The sequence below is a fragment of the Engystomops pustulosus genome, chromosome 4 (genome assembly GCF_040894005.1).
Source record: "Engystomops pustulosus chromosome 4, aEngPut4.maternal, whole genome shotgun sequence".
Classification (NCBI taxonomy): domain Eukaryota; kingdom Metazoa; phylum Chordata; class Amphibia; order Anura; family Leptodactylidae; genus Engystomops; species Engystomops pustulosus.
In genome coordinates, this window is record NC_092414.1 from 46,216,415 (window position 1) to 46,241,913 (window position 25,499).

The 25,499-nt window shown below is 39.0% G+C and overlaps 1 protein-coding gene across 2 annotated transcripts in view; it reads right to left on the reverse strand.

Annotated features, from left to right (window-relative positions):
- FSTL4 (follistatin like 4) overlaps positions 1-25,499 on the reverse strand; it is a 590,275-nt gene that overhangs the window by 321,481 nt on the left and 243,295 nt on the right. For both annotated transcript variants that reach the window (XM_072145816.1, XM_072145815.1), the window contains exon 4: positions 16,277-16,525. In XM_072145816.1, coding sequence (XP_072001917.1) covers positions 16,277-16,525 — 249 coding nt within the window. The remainder of the gene's footprint in view (positions 1-16,276; positions 16,526-25,499) is intronic.

The following is a 25,499-nucleotide window of genomic DNA, read 5'->3' on the forward strand; positions in this document are numbered from 1 at the left end:
GAGAACTTGACTTCAGTCCTAAACTCTTCACTACCGAGACTTTATAGAACCATTTCACAACTCACTGGATTGACTGGATCATAATCTGAGATAATCCAATGAAGGGGAGAATATGTAGCACACCCAATAAAATTGACTTTATTCTTCTTATATTTAAGCCTTAAGAATTATATTCACCATGAGTAAGTCTTAGGAACAAGCTGAAACGCGTAGGTGGCTTACCTACATTCACACCGTATGTCCTTTTTAATGTAAGAAGAATAAAGTCTATTTTATTGGATGTGCTACATATTCTCCCCTTCATTGGATAACCTTGGATAATTGAGCCAGTTTTTTCTTTCTTTTTCTCTCTCTATATATATGGATTATAATCTGGATTATACCACCACACAGGATCATGAAAGAGATAGGATGTGGAAGGTGTTAATCTGCTTGACAACCAAACAGTAGTGGTTGATTAGGTTAATTTCTGCAGACATATTCTAATTAAAAAAAACTCTACCATGATAAGAATAACTTGATCATTTTAACCTATGGAATAATTCTACCTTGTTTATTCCATAATGTAGATCATTAAAATAATGAGGGAAATCAGGTAATCTGTGTTTACAGAATTCTCTGCTTCATACGTAATAATAAAGGTTGGCTTTTGAATGGCTTTGCTATTTAGAGCAAACACATAGATATTAATATAATCAATGCTAAATACATCAGCTGATAAAATACACAATACAAAATCATTCTAATTGCCTTTGCCGTTATTTGTCACACTCTGTTCTGTAATAGGCCTCACTTATATAACGGCATGCATGGGTTCTGCATCATTTGACAAATGCCCACTGAGGGTATTGCTTCCATTATATGTGGAATGCCTATGAAAATAATGAACACAGTATAATGGTTCTATTAAGCCTCTGTGAAATTTATACTACATTCACTCTAAACATATATTTAGCCCAGAAGCCATCACACTGCTGGGAATTTGTCTTTTCAGTTAAGATAAATCACATAGTTTAATCACATTTGAGAGCATCCAGCCTTTTTTCATGAGCTTCACAAATATATCGCTTTAAAATATGCAGCTTCCCTATTCTTAGATAATGTGCAGTTTTATAATATGTGATATGCAGAAGCTTATTTACAACTGCAGATATGCTGATCTAGAAATCAGCAGAGTGTTTTGTATAATTTATGAATCATGTTAATGAAAATTTTGAATTGTGAAATGCCAACATAATGATAGAATCTTCTATTTTAATATTAACAGCATTAAAAAGGGTTAAAGGAAAGGACTTTTTACAGAATTACCAATTTACCTTAAACTAGTTTTTATGTTAAACCTAATTTTTAGGAATGTTTGATAATTTTTTTTTAATAATTCAGGTCACCATCTATATTAAATTACAATATGAATACAAATAAATATCATGAAATAATCAATAGTTAATTGACTATGGGTTCTCATGCAGGAGTCTTCTCATTAACATTATATCACCTCTACAGAAAATATGATCTTTGTTTTCACTACCAACGGTAGATGATGTCACAGATTATCTAGACCTCCAATCTGTACAGAACAGATCCTCATAGACCATAATGAGTCAGCTCCAAACTATTGCTATCGATGACAATGAAACTGTTGTAAAGTATATTAATTAATGCTATAATCAGAGCGTAGGCAACATGGTAGCTCCCGTAATTGTGGACAGAAAATATTTACCGTATATTCCGGCGTATAAGACGACTTTTGAAGACAGAAAAATCTTCTGTCTTGTCTGGGGTCGTCTTATACGCCGGTATTCACGGCGGCGGTCGGGTCGCACTGCATGGAGAGGGCTCACGGGCTGAGCCCTCTCCATAGCCGGTAAGTCTTTGCTGCATATTGATCACTTTTATGTCTATTTTTGGAGGCCCTCATAGGTTCCTGCATATGGACTCCACTTTGGAGAATTTTTTTCTCCACTATGGGATAATTGGCCTTATTGTTTTTTTGCCATTCTTTTGATTTAAATTGTAGGTTGATCTTCATGGACCCATACTCTTACCATAACTGGTGATTAGATTGTGAGCCCCATCCGGGACATCCGGCTGATTTTGCAAGCTCTGTGCAGAGCTGCGTAGTCTGTGTGCATTTTATAAATGAATAATTATTATTATTCAATGTTATGTTATGTAGATAAAACATGATCACCGCAAGTACATGTTGTAACCAACTTGAACTTTATTGTTTCTCTGATACAAATAAACTTAGCCATATCCTAAAGTAGGTTCTGTTTTACAAACTTAACATTTTCAATTGATAAAATCAGAGAAGTTTTTCTTTATTATACAAACTACATTTTTATATTGAGTAATGAACCAAATTGAACGCTTACTATTATTCATAATTAATATCTGGGTATTATCTTGTAGTAACTCCTGTCTTGGAATATTATTTATTTATTTTGTTACAATGTATACTATATTATTTTGTATAACTAATTTTGTACTCCTACTTTGTCCTTCAAATTTAAAACCATCTGAGCAGTTCCTTTTATTTCTTATAAGCTCACCAACCTGGATATTTTTGATAACATGGAGTGGGTGGCATCATGTTGCTTCAAGTACACTATTAGTAGCTATTGTTTCATATAATGTGATAAACAGACTTTTGTGGTCCCTTCCACAGTAATATCCAGAAATTCCTACCAACGCACATTTTTGGTTTTGTGTTTAATTTTTTTTTCAATCTGTATTGCACCATTGCAAAATGGTGATGCCATGGTGATTCAGTCATTTAGGGGTTATTTTCCATTACAGGGTTCAGTTTTATATTTTAATAGCTCTAGATAACGACATTTGGGACATGATGATCCCTAAAATGCTTATGATTTTTTGCTTATATGCTTATATATTTTTGTCAGTTCTAGGGAAATGGGAGTGATTATTTTCTGTGAAATAATAAAGAAGTCTGACTGTTCCTACCATATATTGCACTAAACATTTTGTTTATGAACTGTTACATTATTCCACCAGCACACTGTAACAGATCTCCAGAAATGACAATCCCTGGAGTCTTAATAGTCTCTCGGCTTTCATGGTGACAGATAATGTCAAAGGGTAATGACAATCCAAGCATTTCATGTATATGCCCTCAGCCCTCTCCATACGCCATTAACAACAGCATGTCACATGTCATTAAGGGGTTTAAATATTTAAGAAAATAGTGAGGGCAGGGCCAACTAAGGCAAAATTATCTACAGAGCATATTATATTTTGTGTTACTTATAGGAAGAGGTCATATTGAATGTGGGCTACTGGCATTTAAAAAAAAATTGTCAAATGGCAAAATAGACTATATGAAACTATACCTAAAATACATTGCTGTCAATTTGTTCATTAAATGGAGTCCAAGCCAAAAACTGTATTTATCCATATAGTACGTACACAATAAAATTAATTATGTAAAATACTATTCAAATTACTATCCATTACAATTCTTGCTCTTTGGTAATAAGTACAGTGTGGTAGATTTATGAAAAAGTTCCAAAAAAATGGATTGAACCAAATGCAACCAAGCGGCTGTGACAACGAGCCATATTTTGTATGTACCACAAATAATTAACTGAATAAAGTTTTACTTGTATATATTTATTTTCTTTGGCTATTCAAAATAAGCTCCAAAATCTTTTTTGTTTTAAATAGATTTTCTATGATTTAAAATATTTGGCCTTTCTGCATTTTTCTTGCATGATGGAGGTGGGTGATGAATGGAAGATGTATGATACATATGTTGTCACAATATAGGAAAAATAATGGTAATGAATATTGAACAGCAGCCTTTCTAATATATCAAACATGCCAGTGAAAGTAAGATCTAATATTTTAGAACTACAGTTATCTTCTATAGTATCTACATTTTATACATTGCTGTTCCATATATATTGATTTTCTCCGGCAGTGTTACAGTAGTAACCAATAATGATGTTTTGTTACAGTACTTACTCACATAGCCAAACTGCTGCTGTCATATGAACAAACAGGGTGAAAAGCAAACATTTTTCTTCTGACTGTAATCATGATGACATTGAGTCACTAGCACAGTAGAGTCACAGCAGAAGAGCCTGACTGTAGAGGATGGCATGGCATCTTTTGTACAGAAGCTTTTATTTTAAAATGGGTGTTATGTATAAATAGATAGGGAGGAGCTGTATAGAAAGAGGAAACTGTTTTTAAATTCATTGTGAGGGGACAAAAATAGTTCAAAGCCCTACTTTTAAATTACTCTAAGGTTCTAAAAACTAGAAAAATGTTGCACAATCATTGTTTCTCAGAAATACAAAACCTTTTCATATACAGACAGTCCCCTACTTAAGAACACCTGACTTACAGACAACCCCTTGTTACAAACGGACCTCTGGATGTTGATACTTAACTGTACTTTAGCCCAAGGATACATAAACAGTTATAATAGTTATTAAAGGTGTCTGCAATTTTAAGCTTTATTGTTAATCCTGGTTCTTATGACAATCCAACATTTTTTAAATTCAATTGTCACAGAGACAAATTGGCTCTGGGGTTACAATAATAAAATATACAGTTACGACTTGCATACAAATTGAACTTAAGCACAAACCTACGGAACCTATCTTGTATGTAACCTGGGACTGCCTGTACCTTGCTCGCACAGGAGTCATATAGAGGGAGCTCTAACATGGACCTTCCTTTATGAGTCACAAAAGAAAACAGCTCTTTGCAAGATCCTCTGTTCTTGTGGACTTGAAATAACCATGTAATATTGTCCTCTGTATATTAGAGGTACTAGTTGAAGGAAATGGGAGAAACATAGACTATATCTGAGGGCTACATCCTGAAAGAGGTTGTTTAAACTAAAGCACTATATATGATGCTTATTATGGTAGTACCCTTATAAACTAATTCAGTATTCTTTGCTGGCACATAATTCAAAGCTTTATTAGTTTGGAAGGATTTTTAAGGGGGGATTGTACTTTAAATAAGTGTTATATAGAGTACCACTGTAATGCCACTATTACATTTTTGCTCCTCCTTCCAAAAAATTAATGAACAATTTTCCCAAGTTTTGTATAGGAAAATGACAGGCCCTCAGCTTTGTTAAGTTATTAGAACATGTATTATATCATTTTGTAAGTGCATGCTAGTAACACAGGACGTACCTTCACAATAAGTCTATGGTTCAATTGAAAAAAACCTTTACTATAAAAACTAAGTAAATTTACAGAACCCAAAATAAGCACCATTGTTCATACTGAGCTCATGAAATTGTAACAGAACAATGCTAATGAAACATTATGTAAAATCTACATAAAAATCTCAATTCCCATACAAAATAATCAGATTTTAAATATGAAAAAATCTATAGAAAAATTATTTTCAACAATTAATGATTCATTAAGAGTACTGAAAACCTCCACTAGTGAAATATAACTCCTAGTACTTACTATTAAGACTTCATGTTAGCAAAGTCCTGGTAACACATCATAAATACCCCGATGTACGCTTCGCACCCTGCTTCGTATTATTTAGGAGCAAAGTCAAGGGGACACTTTACTGTAAGTGACTGTTGAATTTTTCAGTTTTCAACAGTTTTCAAGTTTATATACCTTATTTTTTCCATAACAGAAATATTTGTGGCGGTGAAAATAAAAAATGCAGCGTTACAGGAAAATGAAATCAGAGGTTTGAATACATTGTTACCATCTACTGTAAATAGAGTATTCTGAAATCAATTCATTGTTATTGTGAATAATGAGAGTGTTTTAGCAGAAATAAAGAACTTGAAAATTGGATAATATGTAAAAATCCAAAACTAAAATAAAATTTCTTTCCTCAAACATCTTCAAGTATATTCAGTACATATTGTACTAGCTGCTCAGTCTTGCAAGCTACACATTCAGGTTTGACAGCTGAATAGCAAGGTCAGAATTATCTGCAATTTGCAGCCTGATGGTTTAAAGTTGAGGAAGGATTTACAACATTTGCTAGTTGTTATGTGAGAAAAGTGTCAGAAGAAGCATGTTACTGACTTATAATGTACAGCTATTACAGGCGGTCTACTGTCGATAGCTTAAACCATGCTATCGGCACAAAGCATTTTCCTTCTGTATTTTGTATGTTTGTATAACTAAAGCTTTACCTTCAGCATACTGCACTATGCTTTTAAAGGGAACTACATTTTAAAGGGAACTTGTCACCAGGAATGTGATTTTCAGCTGATGACAGGTTCCAATAGACTATGCTATGCTGATTTTTAAAATGCCTTTGTCAGCATTTTGAATAATTTCAAAATATATCTTATTACCAATATGATATGTTACCTGTACAGGCGGTCCCCTACTTAAGGACACCCGACTTGCAGACAACCCATAGTTAGACAGACCCCTCTGACCTCTGGTGAAGCTATCTGAAAGCTTTACCCAGGCTGCAATAATCAGCTGTAAGGTGTCTGTAATGAAGCTTTCTGAATGCTTTACTATAGCCACAGGCTGCAATAATCAGCTGTAAGGTGTCTGTAATGAAGCTTTATTGATAATCCTTGGTCCAATTACAGCAAAAAATGTTTAAACTCCAAATGTCACTGGGGACAAAAAATTTTTTGTCTGGATCTACAATTATAAAATATACAGTTTCAACTTTTATACAAATTCAACTTAAGAACAAACCTCCGGACCCTATCTTGTATGTAACCCGAGGGCCGCCTGTACTCTGTACCTGTTCTGGATATGGTTTATGGAACAATTGGAATTTTGCAGATAAAGTCTGAAGTCATAACATTTTAAATAACTGGAGCATTTTGGTTCTGGATCAATCTGATATTTTGATGCACAACTTACTCTGGTTACAGGAGGGATCTACAGCACAAACTGCAACAGTAAATGCCCCCAAAATACTGGTGGGCTAGACCTTTGTTGCAAAATATTTATGTGCATTAAGCAGACAAGGAAAAGAGTGGGATGGTGTAGAGAAGAGAAATAATGCATGAGGAGACACTGGTACACATGTGCTGCAGCTGACCCCTCCCCAGGAACTGGCAGGGAGCCAATTAATGTAAATTAAACTTATATAAACATTTCTAATTATTCAACGTCATTTTTAAAATCAGCATAGCTTAGGCTATGGGAACCTATAACCATCTAAAATATCATATTCAAGGTTTTATTTAAGGCATTTGCACATTCCTAGAGAGTTTGGGCTTCATCATTTAAATTTATAATTTTTATGACCAGTTAAAAGATCTGTAGACACCACAAGTTATTAAATTATTAGGTATTTCTAGGCTAATTAAATTAGAATTACTTACAGTATAGTTCAGTTCAAAAACATACAGAGCCAAATAATTCCTTATTAATAATTATCTAAAGAAATGAAACGTAATTTCCAAAATTCTGTTTTATATTAGTAAAATTATGGAATGCGTAATTATGTTTGTATGTACTTTAAAGATGGTGGCTCTGTGTAAATCAATGCCAATTTTCAAGAAGCTGAAAGCATTGTCAACAATTTTGTTTCTTTTCATTCTGGAAGAGACTTAGTGGCTTGGCAATTATCCAATGTCCAATATAACAAGGTTACCTGACCAATAAGCATTGAAGTATAGGGCCTTCTGTAAGGCAACACTAGAAGGATATTGCCTATCTTTTCCTATCCTTGAAAACTTATTTGCATATTCCTTACCCAGAATACTCAGCTAAACATGCATGTCCTGCAAATACAGTGTCATAATTGAATGCAATGGTTTGTCTCTTATGTAAAATCATTTCAGACAGAGCTTTTATTTATTTAAATGCTACCGCTTAAAGATGAAATTCTGAGAGAATGTTAAATGATTTTGTTTATTTGTTAGCTATGAGGTTATTAATTTTTCTTTGGACATGAATATATATGTTAAATTAAAACATTTTCAGTGTTTAAGAATAAAGATGAAGATGAAATAAAGATGAAATATCTTCATAAAACACATATATTTTACATAAAGCACAAGTGTTTTGGTTCATTACTAGGAAAAAGAGAAGAATGAAATGGAAACAAAAGCTACAATTTCTAATAAAGTATTTGTATGGATATATTGACATATGCTGTACTAGTATATAGTGTATACGGATATTTTAATGTATGGTAAAAATGTACGAAAAATGTACGTGAACATATTTGTTGAACCAATAAATTGTATAGTTATTCTAATCTTAGCTATCTTAGGGAATCTTTTGTTTACTTGGTGGTGTATGAACAAAAAAACAAGCAGCAATCCAATCATTATTTGGCTGCATGTATAGTAAAAAGAAATCCGTGAATATGGTCATAGTACACAATGAATGAGGTGATCTGTTTTAATATTATTTCATGGTTTGTTTAAAAACCTATTCAAGTATGACATTGTATCATTAGGTATGATACAGCTATTGCATGGCTGACTCCTGAAACTAGAACTCATTTTCTATAGCAAGTTGCTACATAAGATGAATACAAAACCTCCTAACACACACAAGGTTAGAAAAAACAGTACACAGAAGCACAAGCAACATATTAATCAATGGGCTGGCATGGGAACTGAAAGAATATTGCATATTTTACTATGTTGAAATGCGTCAGTGAGTAAATATATCATTATAGCAGATGTTCATGGTTAGAGAGTTCTATTAACTGGATGATGGTCTAGTGGGAAGCCATGTTCCTCACACACAATGAAGTATATTTAATATTGTGATGCTTCCCAAACAAGATCGCACTACTCTTTCTGCTTTAGAAGACTCTTGTCTTCAAGGACCGGTAGAAAAATCAAGGAAAATCACTATCTATCTATATTGATAGTGTTGGGGTAAATGTTACTTTTTGATCACTTTTATCCTGTTTTTATGGGGTTAAATGTGAAAATATTCGAATTTTTGAATGTTTTAAAAAAAGTTTTTACAGCATTTTCCAGACATGGTGATAGTGAATAACTAGTGTTTTTGTGGTTATTTTCAATTTTTTAAATGAGAAATGTTATTTTTATACCTGATGGGCATATAGGGGAGCTTTATTCTTTTTTTATTTACCCTTTTTAAACTTTTTTTTTAAACTTTTTTTTTCTCCTAGTATGGTACATGAACAAGTGATCATTTGGCCCAGAGGACCTCCGTGGAAGTGGCTGGCACTGGCTCCGATTGGCCAGGTAAGTACCTGGTACAGCCCTGCAGTCACCATAGGACTGTGGCTTCTATAAGGTTAAACAGCCGGGATAACTAATAGCCGTTAATGCGGTAGCCCAGGTTGCCACACACAGCTGAGCTCTCACAGTGATCACACAAGCTTTGCTTCTGAACCCAGGCGATTGCTAGAACGAACATGCAAGGCAGATGCGGATATGGAATGCATTTACCAATGTACATGTAAGTCCAAATGTTTTGGGGCTAACTGCCTGTAGTAATGACCAAGAACAGTACCAAAAACATTGACAACCAAATGGTTGTCTTTGCAATGTGATGCATGGGTCAGGCAGTAACAGTTCACCTTATGCAGGCAGGTAGAGACTTATAGCCATTAATAAGCTAAACTAGGGTATTCTGGGAAATATGCCAATATGTTTTCCTAGATAGCACAAAGACTACCACACCTCTTTTGCTACCTCTTAAGGCAGCCCTATTACCATCAAGCATGACTTTCAGGAAACTTAATGATATGATGTGGCATTAAAGATAAACCAGTATATCTATTCCAGAAAGAGCAGATCCCCAACTGTAGACAGTGCTGTTTCCATATGGTTGCAACTTTTAAGTACAGTGTAGGGAACTTGTTTAGCTGAATAAGAGGCTTTTGAGTAATGTTAGGGAGTAAGAGTTCTCTTTACTGAGAGATTGCCAATTAAGGCCACCTTGCAGGCATGTGGAGGCTTATAGCCATTGATGCTCCACAAAAGGTTTATAGAAAATAAGAAAATAAATATTCCTAGATGGGACAAGCAAAACCATAACTCATTTGCTATTTTTTGAAATATATTCCAAATGTTTTGCTCAATGAAAACTGATTCTTTAAAAATTTTGAAAGTAATTTCGGATGCCAAGTCAGCAGTCCTTCAGTTAAGATGCCAAAAAGCAATAACAAAGTCTTAGAAATGAACCAAAGGGCACTCCCAAATCTCCAGAGAAAGAAAATTTGTTTGACAAGACTATTTTGATGCCAACACTTTTCTAAAGCTCCTAATTCTTCCGGAATCCAGATTTCAGTTACCTATCAATATTTAAGCTTGCATTTTGCTACTTTTACCACTTTTATCACAATGGTTTGCTGTACCAAGCATTTCTTAAAGTCAGTAATTTCTATATAGATCTAATAGGTGTGCAAACAATAGTAGAAACACTTTCTTACAGTACCATGAAATACTACTATTAACCTTTGTCAATCTGTGAGAACTGACAAAGCACAGAAGGGGATTATGGGTAAAATGATCTCTGCTCCTAGCTGTCAGGTACATAATATATATCACTTGTAAAACAGGAAATGAATCCAGCGCTTGACCCAGGTAAATAGTAAAACTTCTTCTTTTATTGAAATAATGCTTGTGGCAATACAGCTTAAAATGCACGAACCGCCTGTATCTTGAGTCATCAGCGAGCTATGACAGATGGTGGTAACCTGGCTTCGCCTACGCGTTTCTAGTGTCCGCAGACACTCTTATTCTAGTGTCACGGACGCCAAGGAGGCAATAAATGCAAGTGGACCAGAAACCTCTCTCTGAGACAACAGAGAGAGAAAGAAAATCTGGCATGGATTCCTTGTAAAGAAAGAGAAAATCCGGCATGGATTCCTTGGCATGCGTGGTGCTAAATATTGTCCGATTTGTATGGTTCTAAAAATGAAAGCACCTATAATTAAGTGTGATGTCATATATAAACTATTCTTTGGCGGGTGCGTGCAGGAAACAGACAATTAAAAACAAGTGCAGGTTACTATGTTTTCTAAACGGCACCGCTTCGGTGCTATTCGTTTTTAAACAGGGAGACATTACCTCTATAACTTGTGTTCTACTTATTTTCAACTCCGTTTGGGTAAGTTTATTCTATGGTCCAGCACAATGTGGTGATGGTTATTAATCAGTTCTAATCTATTATATTGGCTTTAACTATCATTCGAACGACCCAAGATGAGAATATCTTCATGTGGGGTTACATGCTATGATTATGGGAGGGCAAGGAGGGCGTTTATATAATATTAGGGTCTAAGGTATTATACTGTAAACGTTTTGTAAACATTCATGTAAACATCCGTGTAAACATTCTTGTAAACATTCTTGTAAACATTATTGTAAACATTCTTGTAAACATTTATGGTGCACGAAGAAACTTAAAGGAGGGGAGTAAAACGCAATTTTAAGGGGAGTTGTTATTTATTCTATTATGTTGTCCCCATTATGTTCCTAATAGTGGAACATCAATTCGTTTCTGTAATTTAAACCCTGAGGGTATCTGGTTTGTAAATGGAACATCCAAAACGCCTCTCTGTCAAATAGGCGCCTTTGTATGTCGCCTCCTCTTTTTCCTAATGTTATCTTTTCTATTCCATATACCCTACAATTTTGTGTTTGTCCACCATGGAATTGATTAAAGTGTTTTGATGCCCCTGATATTATTTGTTTTTGTTGCGTAGTATTTCCCATATCTCTTAGGTGTTCCAGGAATCTCACTTTTAGTTTCCTTGTTGTGACTCAAACATATTCCTTATTGCATTGTGTACATTCGATGATGTAAATTAGGCCCTCACTGTTACAATTCATGTATGACATTATGTTGTGCTATTGTGTATTGTCTTGATTATAGAATGTTTTTGTGGGTAGCACGTAATTGCATGTCTTACATGGATTAGTGCCACATTTAAAAAAGCCCTTATGATGTAGCCAATTCTTCTTGTTATCGCTTTTGGGGAAACTGGGGGCTATGAGGTTACCTATGGACGTGGCCTTACGAGATACTATGTTACATCCACTTTTCAAAATTTCAGCCACCTTGCTATCTTGGAACAAAATTGGGAGACAGTTATTAACAATCTTTTTGATTTGATCAAATTGTGGACTAAATCTTAGTACCAACGTGGGCTTGTTGTCCCTCTTGGGGTTAGCTTTTTTAAATTTGGTATTATGTAGCAATACATTTCTATCTTTGTTCCTTGTGATTAGTTCTGCCCTTTTCAATTGCCATGTGGTATAGCCTCTTTTGTGTAACCTATTTTTGATGTAATTGATTTCCCTATTGTATTCGTCTTGTGAACTACAGTTCCTTTTTGCACGGGTGAATTCTCCTACTGGTATCGCTTTTTTTGTATGATTTGGATGTGAACTGTTGGCGCGTAGGATGGTGTTTCCTGAGATCGGTTTGCGGTACGTCTTAGTTTGTATTTGATTGTTAGTGACATATATATTTAGGTCTAGGAACACCATATATGAATTATGATAAGAGTGGGTGAACTGTATGTTGAATTGATTATTATTCATGTAACCCACGAATTCTGGTATGGCAGACACATCGCCCGACCATATAAACAGCAGGTCGTCGATGTATCTGCCATACCAGAAAACCGAGTCAAGAAATGGATTGCTGTCGTCATACAAATGACATTCCTCCCAGTATGCCATAACTAAGTTCGCCAAGGAGGGAGAATATTTGGCTCCCATCGGGACTCCTGTGAGTTGAAGGTAAAATGTGTTGTCAAAGAGAAAAAAAATTGTGCGTCATAAGATACCATAGTGCTTCTCTCATGAAGTTTTGCAAATTTTGACTGAAAGCACTGTGTTTCTTTATATGATGGTCAATGGCCTCTACAGCTATATGGTGTGGAATAGATGTATATAATGCTGTGACATCACAGCTAAGCCACGTGTACGTGTTATCCCATGTGATGTTTTGTAGGGCTTTAATGACGTCTCCCGTGTCTTTGAGATACCCAGGGGTTGTATATCCATATCCACATGTTGTATTGTTGTGTTTCCATTACTACTATGGATCCCCCCTTATCAGCCCTTTTTATCGTTAGATTTTGATTATTTTTCAATTCCTTTAATGCTTTATTATGTTTGTAAGAGATGTTTCTAGGCTTGAGGTTCCTACTTTGGTCTGCTAGCTGCTTCAACTCCCTTTCCATGACTTCCTGAAAGGTAGTCATAGAATCGGTTCTGGATTTTATGGGATAAAACCCTGGGTTTTTTTATCCTTAGGTTGGATGTTTCCATGTCTACATTTAAAGTTTGTTCTGTGTCCAGTTCCAACATATTAATTGATGTCCTTTGTTCCATAAAGTTGAATCCCTGGAAAATGTTTTTCTCTGTTTCTTCGTTTGGTGCTTGTATTTCATGTTCTTCTTGTGTCATGAAGTGTCTTCTCAGTGTGAGACCCCGTATAAATTTGTTTATATCCAACAGAGTCGAAAATAAATCAAACGTTTTTTCTGGCACGAAATTAAGTCCTAATTTTAAAACCTCTATTTGTTCTGATGTCAATGGTTGGTCGGATAGATTAAGGACATCTATATCATCATTTGCCAACTTGGTTGGAATTACTTCTGCTTGCTATATATATATACTGAATACCCAGACTCGTATAAACCTATAAAAATATAGGTTTTACCAGGTTTTTGTGGTAAAATTAGGGGCCTCGGCTTATACTTGGGTCAGCTTATTCTCAAGTATATACGGTATATATTCTATTACATGAAAGATACATGACATAAAAGGAAGATATTTGTAGTTGAATGATTTACCTTATGTATTTTTGTTTTTTTCCACTATACTTTAAACATTGACTAGTTGGCAACAAGAATAATTGGTCTCTATAGCAGTTAAAACCATAGTTCTGGTATCATATCATATCAAGAAGAATATATCATCTTTGAAATCACATATATAGGGAAGCTTACAGTACCACAAGCCTGATGATATTTGAAAGTGAAAATTATCAGAAAAAAAACTGATACAAGAACCCAAGATATTGACGTTTAACGGGAAACTCCACTTCCTAACTCACATGTTTTCTATTCATTTTTATGACCTTGGAAAAGATTATTTTGTAGTTAAAGGGGAGATGTTGGCCAAAGGCAATTCTAAAATGTATATATTTTACCCTACCTGAGATTATTGATAGTTTACTGGGGTAAAGATTCAGCTAAAAGGTTTGAGAGTGCATTTATTTCTCAAAAAAGATCTCAGAAAAAAAGATAAGAGAAATGATACGGGGCCACTTATGTAAATTCTGGATAGATTGCTTGCACTTATTTAAATGGCAACTTTGCTCAGCTTGTTTGGTTGTACAATCAGTACAACCCGTTTTTAGGTTTCAGCAGTAGTCAGAGCGGTTTAGGCAGCCTCTCCTGAATTTCCTGACAGTATTTGTCAGGGAAATGATAAGCAGTGGATAAAGCCTTTATGGCTTTATGTAACTGATAAAGAGTCCAGACCGTGCTTGAAACTCATTTTACTGAGCAAACCAATAAAGAGGTTTAATTGATACAAACTTGCTACTTTGAGTTATTGGTGCCAAGAACATCCTGGGAACCCCCATCTACTGCTTTTCAAAAAAGATCAAACATTCTAGATTTATATGAAGTGGTGGTAAATGTTGAAATTATTTCTTTTATTTTGCTTTATCAAGATTATCTTTTATGGGAGGAAGGCAAAGATTAAAATTTGAGTGGTTTGCTCAATTGCCTTCCAATCATCTTATTAGTACCTATAAAACTATCCTACTGACAGGATTTCTCTGCCATTAGTTTTGGTTGTTTCCAACACTTTTCTGCATTTGTTCCCTAGACTGAACTATTTTTACATTAACTATTGTATCCTGGCCAACCTTTTGTTCCTTACATCTTCTAATGTTTTGACCTTTGCTCATACTTCTAATTATTGTCTTTGATGTAACCACTTGGTTTGATTCAGCTTGCTGACCTTTCATGTGTTTTGTTTTTCCTTCTCCCTACCTCTCACATTATTTAGTATAGGGAACATCAACCAGTGGGGGCTGTCACCTAAGGTCATTATCACGTAGGCAGGGCAAGTGAGGGGCTTTATATCAAGGCTCATTCTCCATTTTCTCCAGTTTGTGGATTGCCTTCATGTGAGATTTATTAAAGTGGACTGTAGGTCATGTGATAACTATAAAGGGTCATGTTCTTGCAATATTAACAGCAGGATAGAGTTATTTGCCTGCAATAACAATGTACTCAGCATCTGCATCATATTTATAATATTATTTATCATATTTAAGTATCAGTGAACAACCAATGTATCCAAAAAGCATCTGACATCAATCTTCATTAAATCAGCTAATGACTTTCAATAGCGTATGCCTGAAATAAACATAGCCGTAAAACTTGGAACTTAGCTAAACTCATTGTGGGTGGGTTGGACTCATCAGACATGCATTTTGGTTTTAGGTGACATCCAAAGCAGATTTTTGCCTAACTGCCAAATCGACTTTGTCAGAATTACTTGGGCAGTGGAAATATTATTCAAGCCATGGACTAAATTATCAACAATGAGGAAAAGAAGCAAATTACAGAACTTTTTAGTTATTCTAATAAAAAAGCCTCCTTGTCAAAAGTATTCAAAGTGCAGCTAAACATTTGAAGCAAGTTGTTTTGATGGAGGCTTATTTTTTCCAATAGTATATTATGAATTTTACTAATATCGTCATCTGCATCTGTATTGATTTATGCAATTTTATTCAAAGTTTTGTTGCACTTTAAATTATTTGTAGTAAGTACTTTAGTAATTAGTAGTAAGTAATTTTTTTCATTCTGATTCTTTTATTGTGTTATAGTTTCACTTCATTTTTCCAAATGAATTTCATACATTTTGCAATAGCAAGTGATTTGTATCACTCTTAATTTCATCTTCACTGACAGAAGCTCATAGATGTGCCAGATTACAAGTTAATTCTACGGAGAAGGAGGAAGTAGGACCAGAGGAGTAAGCAGAGGAGTATGTATGATATTTCACAAACTGTTGCCAACTAGTAGCAACCATTGTTTCAAGACCTATTATCTTCCAGCATAATTTACAAAGATCATTCCTGGAGTTTCTGCTTTCAATGCTCTGCTATAAGGCAGAAATAAATTTGCTGGTAGCTGCAAAGGAATTCAAAATGTAAAGACTTCATGTTAGTGTACAGTTATGATTTAAGTTCACTTTTATTCTAATGGTTAGTGGTGTAGTCTTGCTTCTAATGATAGTGAAAAACAATTAACATTTGGTTTATAAAAGGTGTATAAAAATCCATCATGCATGCTTACAACCTACCTTTGAAGAAACAGTCTTTACTGTGAACAACGTAAATTTTCCTCCCATGTAAGCAGGAAGCCCGATGAAGTTCACAATGGTTTTCATAAAATTTGCCATCAGATCCACAAACTGGCATGTACCTAGGTTTGCATTTATCTACACATACACATTCCGGATGTCCAGACTCCAGACTAACAATGCATCTTCTTCCTTGTCCACAGTATTTCATTTTACATGGAGAGGAAATTTTCTCTTCGTTATCATTCACTAAGAACATAAAAAGAGACAAAAGTATTATAACCATCATTATCTACTTAGTTTTTCATTTTCATTAGGATCACAATGTTATTTTTTAAATAAAACACAACCAATAATTTGTGCACTAAATTTTTTTTTTTTTTTAAAAGCATTATTAATGTAGGTTAATAAAACAGTTATCAGATGGAGTTACATAGCAATGTTAACAAATAATGCCCTTTTGAAATATTTTCGCAAATCGTCATATAAAAGAAATGTACACAATTTTACACACAGAAATTCATATGTATCAAAAAAACATTCATATGACCATAAAGCGGCTTGCAAAAAGTTATAGCCTGCTGAGATTGTGAAAGGCTAAGTTCTTTTTAAAAGTATAGAAATGTTGCATAGCCGCTTGTTTGTAATAAGGTCACTTTCATAATACAGTTAGTAAATGATCATAATAGAACTGGTCAAGATACTTGTGCCCTTGAACCGAAATCTTCATACAGTTAGTAGTGATAAGCATAATTCGTTAAAATTTGGTTTTGGCCGAGTTCGGCCAAACATAAATTAAAAAATTTTTTGGGGTCTGGGTAACAGCACTGATCACAGTAGTTAACAGCAGAACCCAGGCCTGAACTTCTAACTTTCCGATTTGGATCTGCTCAACTCTAACAGTTAGAAAGGGATAATTATTATATAGAATACATGTTTATTAGAGATGAGCGAGCACTAAAATGCTCGGGTACTCGTTATTCGAGACGAACTTTTCCCGATGCTCGAGCGCTCGTCTCGAATAACGAGCCCCATTGAAGTCAATGGGAGACTCGAGCATTTTTCAAGGGGACCAAGGCTCTGCACAGGGAAGCTTGGCCAAACACCTGGGAACCTCAGAAAAGGATGGAAACACCACGGAAATGGACAGGAAACAGCAGGGGCAGCATGCATGGATGCCTCTGAGGCTGCTTAATCGCACCATTATGCCAAAATTATGGGCAACAGCATGGCCATGACAGAGTGACAGAATGAAGCTAGATAGCATCTAAAACATCCAATAATTGACCCTGACACTATAGGGGACGGCATGCAGAGGCAGCGGCAGAAGGCTAGAGAGTGTCATGGCGACATACCCTAAATGGACTCAGGCTTCAAATCAATGGGTGGCAGAGAGGAACCAAAGGAGGTGAGCAAGAAGCGCTCAAATAATATCGGTACATGATAAAAGTTTGCCAGTATATTTTGTGGATTACACAGCAGGGTGGCGACAAAGTTAACATGGAAGCCATGAAAACAACCCAAAATTCTGCCTGACACAGCTCGTTTGATAAGGGGACCATGTATGGAGGCAGTGAACTAGTAGTAGATTAAAGGTGCTGCAGTTAAAACTATGTTAGTTGGATCTTGGCATGGAGCTGGCGCTCCGCTGCCAGGCGAGCTTTCGCCAATCCAAGCCCCTGTCTCTAGGCTACTCCCCAAACAGCACTTCTAAGAACCTTTTGTATAAGATCAAGTGTAGTAGCGTTCTTATAAGTTTGGGATATGGCGGGTGAGGGGAATGTAAACAGATGCGCAAGAAGCGCTGAAATAATATTGGTAAATGATAAAAGTTTATTAGTATATTTTGTGGATAACACAGCTGGGTGGCGACAAAGTTAACAACTTTCATGTGGAATCCATGAAAACAACCCAAATTTCTGCCTGACACACCTTGTTTGATAAAGGGACGATGTATGGAGGCAGCTATATGGACGACTTTTGGAGGTAGCAATGGAGACAACGTGTGGAGGCTGCTATGGAGACAATTTAATTTGGATAGTGCCTGTATGTGGCAGCCCCAAAAAGTTTTCAAACCAGAGGAGCAGGTAGGTGGCCCTCCAGAAAAATTGAATAGATTGAGTGCCTGTATGTGGCAGTCCCAAAAAGTTTTCAAACCAGAGGAGCAGGTAGGTGGCCCTCCAGAAAAATAGAATAGATTGAGTGCCTGTATGTGGCAGTCCCAAAAAGTTTTCAAACCAGAGGAGCAGATAGGTGGCCCTCCAGAAAAATAGAATAGATTGAGTGCCTGTATGTGGCACTCCCAAAAATTGTTTAAAACAGAGGACCGGGTCGGTGGCCCTCCAGAAAAATTAAATGCATAAAGTACTATAGCAAGAGCCAGTGGGCCCTGTCAAAAAATAGCCAGTTTCCTCTGCTTTACTGTACAAAGAGGAGGAGAAGGAGGAAAATGAGGAGGAGGAGGAGTGGATCAATTATTCAGGTTGAGCTTCCTTCACCTGGTGGAGATTGGAAATTATGAGAAATCCAGGCTTTATTCATCTTAATAAGCGTCAGCCTGTCAGCGCTGTCAGTCGACAGGCGTGTACGCTTATCGGTGATGATGCCACCAGCTGCACTGAAAACCCGCTCGGACAAGACGCTAGCGGCAGGGCAGGCAAGAACCTCCAAGGCGTACAGCGCCAGTTCGTGCCACATGTCCAGCTTTGAAACCCAGTAGTTGTAGGGAGCTGTGTGATCATTTAGGACGATGGTATGGTCAGCTACGTACTCCCTCACCATCTTTCTGTAAAGATCAGCCCTACTCTGCCGAGACTGGGGACAGGTGACAGTGTCTTGCTGGGGTGACATAAAGCTGGCAAAAGCCTTGTAAAGCGTACCCTTGCCAGTGCTGGACAAGCTGCCTGCTCGCCTACTCTCCCTCGCTACTTGTCCCGCAGAACTACGCACTCTGCCGCTAGCGCTGTCAGAAGGGAAATACTGTTTCAGCTTGTGCACCAGGGCCTGCTGGTATTCATGCATTCTCACACTCCTTTCCTCTGCAGGGATGAGAGTGGAAAGATTTTGCTTGTACCGTGGGTCCAGGAGAGTGAACACCCAGTAATCGGTGCTGGAATAAATTCTTTGAACGCGAGGGTCACGGGATAGGCAGCCTAGCATGAAATCTGCCATATGCGCCAGAGTACCAACGCGTAAGAATTCACTCCCCTCACTGGCCTGACGCTGAACAGTAAAGGACTCAACAATGGTCCCCTCTTGTGTCTCGCCAACATTCTCCTCCTCTTCCTCCTCATCCTCCTCCACCTCCACCTCCTCCGATATGCGCTGAGAAACAGACCTAAGGGTGCTTTGGCTATCAACAAGGGAATCTTCTTCCCCCGTCTCTTGTGACGAGCGCAAAGCTTCCGACTTCATGCTGATCAGAGAGTTTTTCAACAGGCCAAGCAGCGGGATGGTGAGGCTGATGATGGCGGCATCGCCACTGACCATCTGTGTTGACTCCTCAAAGTTACTCAGCACCTGACAGATATCAGACATCCACGTCCACTCCTCATTGTAGACTTGAGGAAGCTGACTGACCTGACTACCAGTTCTGGTGGAAGTTGACATCTGGCAGTCTACAATGGCTCGGCGCTGCTGGTAAACTCTGGATAACATGGTCAGTGTTGAATTCCACCTCGTGGGCACGTCGCACAACAGTCGGTGAGCGGGCAGTTGGAGGCGGCGCTGCGCTGCCCTGAGAGTGGCAGCATCTGTGCTGGACTTCCTGAAATGCGCACAGATGCGGCGCACCTTCGTGAGCAAATCAGACAGATTGGGGTATGTCTTGAGGAAACGCTGAACTATCAGATTTAACACATGGGCCAGGCATGGCACATGTGTCAGTCTGCCGAGTTGCAGAGCCGCCACCAGGTTACGGCCGTTGTCACACACAACCATGCCTGGCTTCAGGTTCAGCGGTGCCAGCCACAGATCAGTCTGCGCCGTGATGCCCTGTAATAGCTCTTGGGCGGTGTGCCTTTTATCGCCTAGGCTCAGCAGTTTGAGCACCGCCTGCTGTCGCTTAGCGACGGCACTGCTGCTGTGCCTAGAGCTACCGACTGATGGCGCCGTGCCCACGGATGGTAGTTCGGAGGAGGAGGTGGAGGAGGGGTGGGAGGAGGAGGAGGCATAGTAGGCCCGAAACACCTGGACCGAGGTAGGCCCCGCAATCCTCGGCGTCGGCAGTATATGACCAGCCCCAGGGTCAGACTCGGTCCCAGCCTCCACCAAGTTAACCCAATGTGCCGTCAGCGATATATAGTGGCCCTGCCCGGCAGCACTCGTCCACGTGTCCGTGGTCAGGTGGACCTTGTCAGAAACGGCGTTGGTCAGGGCACGGGTGATGTTGTCTGACACGTGATGGTGCAGGGCTGGGACGGCACACCGGGAAAAGTAGTGGCGGCTGGGGACCGAATACCGAGGGGCGGCCGCCGCCATGAGGTTGCGAAAGGCCTCGGTCTCTACTAGCCTATAGGGCAGCATCTCCAGGCTAAGCAATCTGGAGATGTGGACATTAAGGGCTTGGGCGTGCGGGTGGGTTGCACTATATTTGCGTTTCCGCTCCAGCGTCTGGGGTATGGAGAGCTGAACGCTGGTGGATGCTGTGGAGGATCGTGGAGGCGACGATGGGGTTTTTGTGGCAGGGTCCTGGGCAGGGGGCTGACTATCAGCTGACACAGGGGAAGGAGCAGTGGTGTGCACGGCCGGAGGTGAACGGGCTTGTTGCCACTGAGTGGGGTGTTTAGCATTCATATGCCTGCGCATACTGGTGGTAGTTAAGCTAGTAGTGGTGGAACCCCTGCTGATCCTGGTTTGGCAAATGTTGCACACCACAGTCCGTCGGTCATCCGGTGTTTCCTTAAAGAACTTCCAGACTTCTGAAAATCTAGCCCTCGCCGCAAGAGCCCTCGCCACGGGAGCTTCACTAGTTGACACATTTGGTGCTGATGCACCAGCTCTGGCCCTGCCTCTCCGTCTGGCCCCACCACTGCCTCTTCCAACCTGTTCTGGTCGAGGACTCTCCTCCGTCTCAGAAGCACTGTGTTCACCCGGCCTATCAACCCAGCTTGGGTCTGTCACCTCATCATCCTCCGATCCCTCAGTCTGCTCCCCCCTCGGACTTCCTGCCCTGACAACAACTTCCCCACTGTCTGACAACCGTGTCTCCTCATCGTCGGACACCTCTTTACACACTTCCACTACGTCAAGAAGGTCATCATCACCCACAGACTGTGACTGGTGGAAAACCTGGGCATCGGAAAATTGCTCAGCAGCAACCGGACAAGTGGTTTGTGACTGTGGGAAGGGTCCAGAAAACAATTCTTCAGAGTATGCCGGTTCAAATGCCAAATTTTCCTGGGAGGGGGCAGACTGGGGGTGAGGAGGCTGAGGTGCAGGAGCTGGAGGAGTGGCGATTTCGGTGACATGGGTGGACTGCGTGGAAGACTGACTGGTGGACAAATTGCTCGAAGCATTGTCGGCAATCCACGACATCACCTGTTCGCACTGTTGTGGCCTCAACAGTGCTCTACCACGAGTCCCAGTAACTTCAGACATGAACCTAGGGAGTGTAGCTCTGCGGCGTTCCCCTGCTCCCTCATAAGCAGGTAGTGTCTCACCCCGGCCAGGACCACGGCCTCTGACCCCTGCAGTAGTTGGACGCCCACGTCCCCGCTCTCGTCCTCTACCCCTAGCCCTCGGGTTAAACATTTTTAAAATGAGAGTTATAACTTTAATTTTTTTTTAACTTTTTTTTGTGTTTTTTGTTTTTTTTTGTGTTTTTGAGTTTTTAAAACCAAACGATGCTATCCTATTGCTATGGCTATTTTCTAGCCAAGTATGAAAGCACACTACTATGCCAGATGAGATGACGCAGAGTTATGAAACAAAATAAACGTAAAATAAAAAAGGAAAAATGGCAGACTGTGCCTAATTGAAATCCAACCCCTACTAAATTTTCCCACTTCGGTCTTTGCAATGGATATGTGCGTCACTAAGCGCAAAACACACCGGTCGCAAGTCTCACTACAAATTGCTCACAATTGGCTAGTAGATGCACTGCAGCAAGTACAGCCACCAGCAGATCAACCAGAAATCAAATATATATAACGCTACTGTAGGCGTAAGTAAGCCGTTTAGATTCTCCTATGGCTATTTTCTAGCCAAGTATGAAAGCACACTACTATGCCAGATGAGATGACGCAGAGTTATGAAACAAAATAAACGTAAAATAAAAAAGGAAAAATGGCAGACTGTGCCTAATTGAAATCCAACCCCTACTAAATTTTCCCACTTCGGTCTTTGCAATGGATATGTGCGTCACTAAGCGCAAAACACACCGGTCGCAAGTCTCACTACAAATTGCTCACAATTGGCTAGTAGATGCACTGCAGCAAGTACAGCCACCAGCAGATCAACCAGAAATCAAATATATATAACGCTACTGTAGGCATAAGTAAGCCGTTTAGATTCTCCTATGGCTATTTTCTAGCCAAGTATGAAAGCACACTACTATGCCAGATGAGATGACACTGAGTTATTAAAAAAATAAACGTAAAATAAAAAGTAAATGGCAGACTGTGCCTAATTGAAATCAAACCCCTAATAAATATTCCCACTTCGGTGTTTGAGGTGGATATGTGTGTCACTAAGAGCTAAACACAACGGTAGCAAGTCCCCCTGCAAATTCCTCACAATATGGTACTAGCTGCAAATAAAAAAAAAAATTAGAACGTTATTGTAGCCCTAAGAAGGGCTGTTGGGTTCTTGGAGAATCACTCCTGCCTAACAGTAAGCTAATAGAACACCCTAACGCTTTCCCTGACCAGCAGCAGCTCTCTCCCTAGCGGCATCCAGACACAGAATGATCCGAGCAGCGCGGGCAGCGGCTAGTCTATCCCAGGGTCACCTGATCTGGCCAGCCAACCACTGCTATCGACGTGTAAGGGTACCACGTCATGCTGGGTGGAGTGCAGAGTCTCCTGGCTTGTGATTGGCTGTTTCTGGCCACCAAAAAAGCAAAACGGCGGGAGCTGCCATTTTCTCGAGCGGGCGAAGTATTCGTCCGAGCAACGAGCAGTTTCGAGCACGCTAATGCTCGACCGAGCATCAAGCTCGGACGAGCATGTTCGCTCATCTCTAATGTTTATATTTCATGTAGTCTTCTAAAATACTTTGGAGAAAATAAGAAAATTAAACTATTAGGACTTTCTGTACTTTTAGGAATGTGCATCAGAAATCAATTCTTTGCACGATTAGCAAGTTTAATGCACATTGTAAGGGAAGATCATCTGTGCCCAAAGTTATAATATAGAACTAACAATGACAAGAATATAATTAACATTGTCTTATAAGTTGAGTTTCCCTGTACTTAACTATAGGTAAATGAAGCATTACACATGAATATGACTTTTATGCTTTTTATGTTTTTCGATTCACACATGCTTTAATTCCTTAATAATAAAATTCCTGGATGTTCATCTAGTCATTTAGTAGTTCTGCTACTAACTTTAGTGCTGTCAGCACACTCTCAGTGTCCCCTCTCACCATTAGCTCAGACAAAAGGATTGAGAAGAACTTGAAGAAGTTCTGTATATATACAATGGGGAAGCATGGTGATAACAGTGAAAGGCAGAAATTCTCAAAGGAGGCAAAGACACAGGTACATATATATATATATATATATATATATATATATATATATATATATATATATATATATATATATATACACACTCACCGGCCACTTTATTAGGTACACCTGTCCAAATGCTCGTTAACACTTAATTTCTAATCAGCCAATCACATGGCGGCAACTCAGTGCATTTAGGCATGTAGACATGGTCAAGACAATCTCCTGCAGTTCAAACCGAGCATCAGTATGGGGAAGAAAGGTGATTTGAGTGCCTTTGAACGTGGCATGGTTGTTGGTGCCAGAACGGCTGGTCTGAGTATTTCAGAAACTGCTGATCTACTGGGATTTTCACGCACAACCATCTTTAGGGTTTACAGAGAATGGTTCGAAATAGAAAAAACATCCAGTGAGCGGCAGTTCTGTGGGCGGAAATGCCTTGTTGATGCCAGAGGTCAGAGGAGAATGGGCAGACTGGTTCGAGCTGATAGAAAGGCAACAGTGACTCAAATCACCGCCCGTTACAACCAAGGTAGGCAGAAGAGCATATCTGAACACACAGTTCGTCGAACTTTGAGGCAGATGGGCTACAGCAGCAGAAGACCACACTGGGTGCCACTCCTTTCAGCTAAGAACAGGAAACTGAGGCTACAATTTGCACAAGCTCATCGAAATTGGACAGTAGAAGATTGGAAAAACGTTGCCTGGTCTGATGAGTCTCGATTTCTGCTGCGACATTCGGATGGTAAGGTCAGAATTTGGCGTCAACAACATGAAAGCATGGATCCATCCTGCCTTGTATCAACGGTTCAGGCTGGTGGTGGTGGTGTCATGGTGTGGGGAATATTTTCTTGGCATTCTTTGGGCCCCTTGGTACCAATTGAGCATCGTTGCAATGCCACAGCCTACCTGAGTATTGTTGCTGACCATGTCCATCCCTTTATGACCACAATGTACCCAACATCTGATGGCTACTTTCAGCAGGATAATGTCATAAAGCTGGGATCATCTCAGACTGGTTTCTTGAACATGACAATGAGTTCACTGTACTCAAATGGCCTCCACTGTCACCAGATCTCAATCCAATAGAGCATCTTTGGGATGTGGTGGAAAGGGAGATTCATATCATGGATGTGCAGCCGACAAATCTGCGGCAACTGTGTGATGCCATCATGTCAATATGGACCAAAATCTCTGAGGAATGCTTCCAGCACCTTGTTGAATCTATGCCACGAAGAATTGAGGCAGTTCTGAAGGCAAAAGGGGGTCCAACCCGTTACTAGCATGGTGTACCTAATAAAGTGGCCGGTGAGTCTATATATATATTGTGGGAGATTTGGCTCAGTAGAGACCGTGGTAGCGGGGTGCTGTGATGCAGTTCACGACAGTGACACCAAAGTACAGTCCAAAACAGGTCTCGCCTGTGTTTATTTCAGCAGGAACAAAATAACAGCCTTCACATTCAGGCATCAAAACCAAAATAATATCCTACCCGTCAGGGTGCTAACTAAACAATGGTTCTCTGACTCACCACTAACAAAAACACTTTCG